Source organism: Malaya genurostris, chromosome 1, assembly GCF_030247185.1.
Source record: "Malaya genurostris strain Urasoe2022 chromosome 1, Malgen_1.1, whole genome shotgun sequence".
In the NCBI taxonomy this organism is placed as follows: domain Eukaryota; kingdom Metazoa; phylum Arthropoda; class Insecta; order Diptera; family Culicidae; genus Malaya; species Malaya genurostris.
The window spans coordinates 94,952,441-94,961,947 of NC_080570.1; the positions used below are offsets into that span (position 1 = coordinate 94,952,441).

General features: G+C 36.8%; 1 protein-coding gene across 4 annotated transcripts in view; it reads left to right on the top strand.

Annotated features, from left to right (window-relative positions):
• Positions 1-8,579, top strand: part of LOC131425128 (ataxin-1-like) — a 72,382-nt gene extending 63,803 nt beyond the window's left edge. For 2 of the 4 annotated variants that reach the window (XM_058586735.1, XM_058586736.1), the window contains exon 6: positions 5,793-8,579. In XM_058586735.1, the coding sequence (XP_058442718.1) occupies positions 5,793-6,728 (936 nt within the window). In that variant the 3' untranslated portion in view covers positions 6,729-8,579. The remainder of the gene's footprint in view (positions 1-5,792) is intronic. The other 2 variants (XM_058586737.1, XM_058586738.1) reach the window with 2 other exon arrangements.
• Positions 8,580-9,507: the final 928 nt, after the last annotated feature.

A 9,507-nucleotide genomic window follows, 5' to 3' on the forward strand; every position in this document is an offset into this window, starting at 1 on the left:
AGAAAAAGGGACGTAAAAGAAGAAGAGAGAATACGATACGCAACAATCAGTATAGACCTACGCGACGAAATAAACAATACGATTGAAAACTTGGAACATGAAACTGCAAGTCGTTAAATTTCACAAGATGCAATAGGATAATCAGCTATAAGTTAAATTCTTGCTAATTTTGACGTCGTTGCGCTACAGGAGCTTTGTTGAATGAGAAAGAAAAATGTCATCGAAATAGGAAGATAGGCATTATACAGACCAGTAATCAGACCTAAAAGCCTTTATGCCGTATTGAATGACAACAACCAAGTGTCAGCTTTGCGGCTAATCGGAGTATGGTAGACAGATACACCTTCAATTCTTGCAAGTACATCCATAAAGCTATTTGAAGATCACCTGGCCAACAAACTAAATTCCCAATAATCCACGGAGTTGCTCACGATTATACGTAGTAGCTGAAAGTAGCACTACAAACGGAAGAGCAGCTTGATGCAACTACTTCTGAAGGTGAAGAGACATCCGAGCTACCAAAGGTCTATCCGAAGATGGAGTTCAGCTTGGTTTTTGTTCAGTATACCAACGATGGGAGCGACAAATCTTATTTTGCCTCGATGCGACTGAATTTAGCTTTTATTATAAAACATGTTAGTATGTAGAGCGAACTTGTAACGCGAGAAAGTAGTAACTGTAGCCCTACCCGGTGAACGACCAAAATGGTTAAAGCCGGGGTAAAATAAATGATATAAAAAAAACGTAGTAACTGTACCGTGATAATGACACAAGAAGCTTCTACGAGAGGGTAAGGTCGCGAAGATGTTTTGTATTACAGCCTGATATGTTCAAGGACTGCAGCGAGAGTCTTCACTCCTCAATGACTGTGAGGTCAGAAGGTGGCGACAACATTTGTACGAAAACTTCAACAGCGATGTGCTGTAGAGATGGGCAAAACAGTGCATTTAAAAGAACCGTTCAGTGATGCAGAGTTCTGTTGAACGAACTAGTTTTCCAGAGCCGTTCGTTCATTCTACTCATAGTTGATTTGTTCGTTCAAAGACTAAACGAGAACTTACTTTTGTAAGCTTAAGCGAGCAAAAAAAGGTCCCTCGAAGTAGAACTGAGGTTTTGTGATGAAACTTTCTTATTAGTACCATTCTTGTTAAGCTTGTTAAGTGAGCTCAAAAAACAAAAAAAAAAGATCCCACGACTTTGAACTGAAAAACTACCGTTCTCGAAAAAAAAAAACTACAGCTCGTTCGTTCTTTCAAAAGAACTAGTGGCGGTGTGGTAACGAACTTTAGAGCACGTGTTAGAGGACAAGCAAGCAAGCTACTAAAATATGGTGGTGATGTACTGAAGAGAACGCTGCTCTGGATCTGGTAGTGGGAGGACGAGATTTTACCGGATTGCGAAGGAAGGATTCATAGGAGAACGTGCTACTGCATACCACTTCGTCAAATTCTTTAGAAATGTCGTGAGTGCATCTTGGCCTCATATCACATTTTCGTCAACTTTTATACTTACGATACAACCGACTGCAAATAGCCATATTTGCCATAGAACACGAGATCGGTTTTCCGGACAAACTGACTCGATTGATCAAGTGTATTCTGGATCCTGCGTTTTTATAAGAAAATTAGCGGAATTTTTTGAATCACGACTAGGGTCTATCCTGTGCGCTGTTTTACATCGGCATTAAAAGCGTTGTTCGAAGTGTGGTCATCAAAACGAGTGCCACGATTACGTCCTACTTTAACATGAGGCGCCTTTTCGAAATACACTCGGTACAGGAATAGGCAGGCTTTACTCGTGAATATATCTTGTAGTATTCAATACAGCCATATATTTTTTTTATACATTCAGAGATATGTTCAGCCATTTTTTCCCCCTTTATGGGCAACTTTGGCCGAGGGGGTGGTTACACCGATCCGAACTTTCCATACCGGACGAACTAGGCTATGGTGCCCAAATGAACACTAGTAACGAAGGAGGAAACCCTCCAATATGTAACCCAAGCTACAGATTCCTTTACGGTTATCAATTAGCAACGAAATGTACGAATATCTTCTATTGCAAGTTCATCAGAGAGTTTGTCACTTGGGCAGGAAGTGTGTGCTTCACCCTGTAACCAGTCAATCATTGAGTCGTGCGTCTGTATCGTATTGGTATTTTGTCATTCTACCAATTGCTTCTGTGTCGTAAATGTCCTCGTCGATGAAACTTTGGAAAATTTCGCATTGTATCCGCTTCGGTCTTGGTCCTGCTTTCTCCTTTCCTAACAACATATCCATTCTAATCTGTTCTGATTGATCTTTGTAGAAGTTACGTTACATTTCCTTTTTCCCATTGCATCGCTTTTTTTACTATGCCGAAGAAACCTGTTAATATCTCAAGCTAATAATTTATCAAGAATAAAGAAATAATAATAATTACAACAACAATAACAATATCAATAAAAAACAATAATAGTGAAAATCACAACAATAATAATAACAATAATACTCATAATAATACAACAACAACAATAATAATGATAATAATAAAAGTAATAATAAAAATAGAAATATTGACTTACCAAAAGTTAATATGTCATCAAATGAGTTATTACATGAAAATACCTATTTTTCGTCGATTTACTGGGGCTCTGGTTTTCATTTCAATTTCATTTTGGTATTCCTGTGGCACCCTAGGAACTTTCCGCTCCATATCGTTTTTGTCTATAATCTTTTATTTCGATAGTTTCTCGTGATTAAAATAAAATAAAGTCATGTGTTAGTAAGTTCGTTAAGTTATATAATGTAAGGATGCGCATTTAACACTAGATTGCCCATCAGAGACGCTATATGTACACAATCGAAGGATTGCTTAATTGTGCTCTTATTTTATTCTTTATTTAACGGTATATGCACTAAGGCACACTGGACTAGCTTTTAGTTATTTTGTCACAGTTTTTTTTCTTCCAATCATTTTTACTGCTTTTGAACAATTTAGATCTATACCAAGTTTTGGGACTTCTAGTGTTAAGCACGCATCCAGGAAACAAGAACTACATGTATTTCGTGAAGAAATACTAGGTGTGATTGTATGAAATGGTCCACGTGAACCGTTTTCTTCCAGAAACACACATCTCACAGTCTTAGTTAGAAGGTGATATCTGTGTCCAAGTTGGAGAAATCTAAGTACATTCAAATCTTTCCCGATTTGAGAGTGTATTTACACCTGATCAATCAGTTTCGCCGTCATTGCAATTTGTAAACATTAGTACCGATACCGAACCGGATCGGAAAGGTTTGAGAGTTCCTTAACGGTTCATAAGATGTCAATTTACTCCTATTCCTGATAACACTAGTCCTTCTTTTTGAATTAAATTCACCAAGTTCAGGACGAATATGATATATTAATATTCATCCCAACTAGATCAAGATAATTCAAATTGGTGACCAATTCCAGGCATAAGAATGCTCGAAACCACCTAATGACCTATTGTCAATGTCAAGCATTATTAGTCCTGTCCACTCCGTGATTGATTCAGATAATATATTAAATTTTAATTTTTTACATTTATAAGCGAACGATCGATCTCGGTATGGTCCGACTGTCAATACGAAGAATAAATTGACCCCCACCCCCATCCGCCAAAGGGGGGTACGCGCCCTGTAGCTCATCATCCAAAGACTAGGGAGAAATAAATTCAGCAATTTAGGATAAAATTTTCAGTATAACCACAATAACCAGTGCGAAATTCACACCATCGGAGCGCAAATAAAGCCGGCGTTTGGCAGTTTCTCGTTCGAGCAAAATGCTCCAAACAGTGTTTAATATCGTAGAGAATCCGTAATGAAATAAACAACATCAAAATTCAGTATATTACTATTTTGCAAGCTGTTACAATCTAATCCGTACTTTAGTGTAGGCAGTGTGGGTGATTGCCGAAAATTTGACAGAAGCTGCTGTATTGCTATCTATATTGTATACAACATTTTCAATCCGGTAGAAGATGCTACAAGAACTCGAGTCTCTAAAAGCATGAACCGTGAGAGAATTTTGCTACATTTCTTCGCTCCACTTCATACTCTGAGTATTTCACGCCCTTAAAAAAATTTACAGTCTGATAATGATCGTTGCTGTGTGGAACTTCCCAAAAGAGAATCGCAAGTTGACAATTATCGCAGAAAATCGAATCGATGATTCAACCTTATGATTCTCATACTAGATTGCAATATTTCAAAACCCTTATGTGGAGCATTCACAGACATTTTCATAGACACAACTTATACAAAGGTTATATGCACATAGTTAAAATAAGCGGCAATAGTAAAATAATTCTATCGCAATTATCAACTGACTGTAGAGAATCGGATCGCGAAACGAGAATAAACGACCGTTTGTTGCTTCAGAGAGAATCCCCACAGCAGCGTGCTAACCTTTGATTCTCAGAAATGTTATCGAGAGAAATTCGCTCTCGCACTGGTGTCGATTCTATGTTAAATGAGCCATTCCGGGTTTTTGTTGTTGCGATGATATCCGTCTCTCTTTAATGGCACTGATTCAATCGTGTGAAGAGTTGCCAGTGAGAGTTCTTTGATACGATAAAAGCCATCCTTGAGTGTAGGTGCGTCGTTTCAAATTCTAGTAGATCACAATTGGTCAACTAATTGTAATTCGGAAGTGTGCCAGTATTATTCGCATTCACGTTATCCAGTTATGTCTGACATTACCCATCCGCCCTTTTTATATGGAATTGCAACTTGCTTGTAAGATGTTCACTAAAATATCTAGTTTGTTATGTGCATATCCTATCAGCATATAAAACCGATGTGATATTCAAAGTACATGGCTTGCTGGCGATTGTAACAAATGTTTTTAAACAATTTAGAAATGTTATGACCGTATAATGAAGGCGCGTTTGTATTTTTTAGCTTGTCAGAATTCCTACTTCTCATTTATATTACTCAAATAACAGGTCCACGAACTGATTGTGTTTGATTTAAAAATGTAATGAATGAGTGTGTGTACTGTTCATTCAGTTCAGACTGTGATATTTATTGTGGTCTACTGATCACATGTAGATCTATGTAATTTTTTGAAAGTTTTTACTCTGAGACGTTCCTGTTCCCATAGAAAATACGAGTGGTAAAAATTGGGCTATTCATAACAATACACAATAATGACTTGTTTTAGTCTAGTTAAAACGTAGAGACGCCTTGAGCTAGTTTTAAATATGATCAGTATCTAACGAGAACACAGCTGACTAAAATAACATGCGAATTCAACTATTCAACCCGTAGCTAGCTCCTATTCGGGGAAATTGTTTTGCCTACTAAACTACCCTGCATGTGAGACACGCGAAGAAACATCCTAATTGATTAGAATTACTTTTTTTTGTTCTTTATTTTTGTCCTCTCTTTCACTGTCTATGGTTGACGAACCCGATCAGTTATCATGAATCTCATGAAACGAAAGAATTAGTGCTTTCAGTAAAACTATCATGTTCTGAGCGGTTCTTTGATAATATCGGTTTTACCAATCTCTAATGGATATGCACCCGAAAATGTATGTATAAAGTAGTTTGCTTATTTCACATAACCACTGTTTTATTCAGTTTCTTCGTATTTTCAATGATTACTTGCATTGTTGGTACATAAACTGGATGATTTTAACCGCTAGTTACTATGGTTATGTAATATGAACTGGCACATTTTCTCATGATTTGCGGACAACAGTTACTTATTATGAAACCTTTTCTAGGTGGTTTATGAATGATTTTTTAACGTCGTTATCCTTCAACTTGCTTTTATTTTCAGATCGACATCGAAGCAGCTAATGAGCATCCCTTCTTCGTGTACGGACAAGGCTGGGCCTCGTGCAGTCCGGAGAAATCTATGCAAGAATTTGGTCTCAAGTGCCAAAAATTACAAGTCGGCGACATTTGCCTCTCTCTAATTCCACGCGAAAAGAATAAATCGAGTCATTCCTCTTCATCGTCGGGCTCAATGTATTTGGCGCCCCCCAACGGCCAGTATTTACCATCGACGCAGCAGCTACATCATCACGATATCAACGGTAATCAAACATCTTTGCACCACCAGTCTCCTTATCATTCAGCGGACTTACGATTGGCTAGAGACAGAGGAGATCCCAACAATAGTCAACAAAAACCACAGCAATGTCTACCTCAAAATCTTTCGCGAAAATCTTCTCATCAGACGTTTCAAATTCCAGTTTCTGTACCAACAACGAATATCTCTTCCAGTCCATCCAGAGCTCCGTCGTATAACAGTTATCCGTCCGTGCCAGTTTTCTCGATGCCATTTTCCGCGGCCAATTTGAGTAAGCCACATGAAATAACACCCGATCTGCTAACCCAAAGCTCTCGATCTGCAAACAATCAGCTCAATTTCTTTGAATCTAGTGATCACCCAGTTGCTATGATTATGGATAAATCGATCCACTCGTCATCCTCTTCAACATCTGGCGTTAGCGGTACCTCATATACATCCTCGAGCTCGTTGACGTCTTCAACGTTTTCCGTAGTAAGTCCGAAAGTAGGAAGCTGTAGTACATCGCTACCGCCACTGAATTTGGCAAATGATCACGACGAGGATGGCGCAATTGATGCAACATTATCGCGTAAGCGTCGTTGGTCCGCTCCAGACATTTGTGACGAAAGTGAAGCTGAACATTCATCGAATACTTCAGTTCATCCGCCATCACTAAAGGTCTCTCATATGATAAAATGATAAACGTAAGTCCTCTTGCATATATTTATGTATTGTCGAGAGCTCTACACTTAAAGTAGAATGTGATTCTGGGTTAAGTTCGTTGAGCAGATGAAGATTTCTACAAGGCTTTAATATGAAATTCTTTTGAACCAAGTTTATAAATCTTTGGTGTATATAGTTTACCTGTATTGTTTTACTGTAACCTTTTAAGTTGCAATTTACAATTTCATCAATAACAAAAAATATTTTGATCGATACGATACTCAACGAAAACAGTTCTAGAACTGATTTTAGTTTTTTTTGTATCGAAAATAAAATTAAAAATATATTTGAAAAGAAATAGGAATATTCACAAAGACAGATGTTTATGTTAGTTGTTATATTGGAAACGTTCAAATACATCGCAAAAAAAAGTTTTTTTTTGTCGCTAGGGTGTAAATTGTTCAAAATACTCGTACTATTTCGTTATCAAAATTGCTCAAGTTACAAACATGATGGTTGATAAACATGTAAAGAATAGTTTAGACAACACAAGATGCTAAAAATGGAGCTCCTGATAGTATTACAGAGGAGATATTTCACATCGCAAGCCTGTTTTGATGCTAGCTGAGTCCTAAAATTTTGCCTGGACAGTTGTTAGTTCTGAAATTGAACTTTTAACCCAGCTCGAATTTCGGTGTTCGCGTTGGCACAAAGGTGGATGTTTATATCTTCTCCAATAGTACTATTGTATACATTATTTCAAAAACCTATTTTCGTCGGTAATGTACGAGTATTAAACAATCTCCAATTTAATCCCAGAATTGTTGAAATGCTTAAAGAAAAATTTCAGGTGCCACTTCCACTGCATTGATGGATGTAAATATTTGTGATTATTAAATAACTGAGAAAGAACAAATGGCTCACTTATTATAAGACGATAGATGTTTTCTAAAAACAAAACAAGTGCGTTCAAGACGCGTTGAAAGCGTGAAAAACACAAAAAATATATTATCGAAAATGCTATTGATGTGATTGGGAAACTGAAAAGTATTGATTGGAATCAAATTTAATTTGTTGTTGATGCACAAAACAATAAATAACGCAGTGAACAAATGTATATGTACATCTAAACAAATCTTCCTAGATAATTAGGTAAGTGGTAGGGTTAGATACTCATTTGATTGTATGCCATGCTACAAAATAGTTAGATATCAACTGGTACTGTTGTCACGTGTACACTAAAAGGTTTCAAATGTCATACCGTGCAAAACGATTTTAGTTTTATTTTTCAAATCCAAACCCAATACATAAACCGATGGTATCTCAGATCAAAAATTTAAAATTGCGGTGAATTTAATGTAAATATACCAATTACGGTAAACGATACTCCTACAAAAAATAGTGCACATTACAAAAACAAATGAAGACAGGTGGTAAAGATCTCGGGGCATTTGAACTAAAGAAAATACAAATTTGAATCGTAGATGATTAGCAGAAATTCATATATTTTGTCTCCAAGCTGAAATGTCAAACACGTGCCTTTCGGAAATATTTTTTTCTCAAAGAGTGAACCGCTAGTACTTTGGTACAACGCAAACCAAATGCCTTTTTATATTACTGAGAAATTTGAAACGATACAGTTGAAGTTGGAAATTTAGCTCACATACAGTTATTTCATATTAACCACGATTAGTATTGCAGCAAATGGATTGTAGACAAAGCGCATCATGTAGCTGAAGAATAGAAAACTGTGCCCAGCTTTTGACAGTGAGTAATTGTTTTAGGGCGATGTAGTGCACAAATTTAAACATGTATATAAATTCAAACTACTGTTGTAAATCAATGTCAATCAGGTTGAAAAATAAACGAATAATAATATAACACTTACTTTAGAGAAATATTATTGACTATGGAATGTAACACATGTCACTATATGCAGATTGAGAAGTCCTACGCGTGGAGAATCCCTAAGCAAATCAAGTTGAGAATAAAGTTCATTAGTCGGTGTTTGAGCATAGAACTTAAGCATAGTGTGTATAATTTTGTAGATAGGTGTTCCATCTATGATTTCGTATCGATTATAGCCTACACAGAAGTTATAACACATGGATCAATAAGTCCCGAGACTAACAATGGAAGCAACATTTTTTTGCAATTTTTTTTATTCATCAACATAATCACCTTTTATGGTAATACAATGGTTCCAACGTTTTTTTTCGATAAACTGCTTTCTGAATCATCGACTCGTTGCTGTTTTTGTTCCATCGAAAGCAATCGCGGCACCCACTTGGAAAAAAACCTTTTTCATGCTCAATTTTTCATGAAGGATAGTAAATACACTTCCATATGATATCAGTGTCATCTCAGCAATCTCACGGAGCTTCACTTTACGATCTTTCATTATAATTTTTGTCACTTCACTCATATTTTTCGGTGTAACGGCTTCAGGTCTACCCGAGCGTTCCGCGTCATTTGTGTCGGTACGACCACGTTTAAACTCGACGAACCACCGACAAATCGTTGCTTTTGAATGACAAGAGTCCGGATAACATTTTTCAATCCATTATTTCGCTTGCACGGTGTTTTTACCCATTAAAAAACGATGTTTTATCAATACACGAAACTCGGTTTTTTATTTTTTAAACAAACTACAAAACGACTTTACTCCAACCTCGATAACTCAGCTGTTTCTGGTCGGATCGACTTAAAATTTTGACCCGTTTCAAGAAAAGGTTAGTATTCTAGAAAGACGTGGTTACTGGTTTACTACGAGCGCCATCTCTGCTTTAGTCTCGGGACTTATTGATCCATGTGT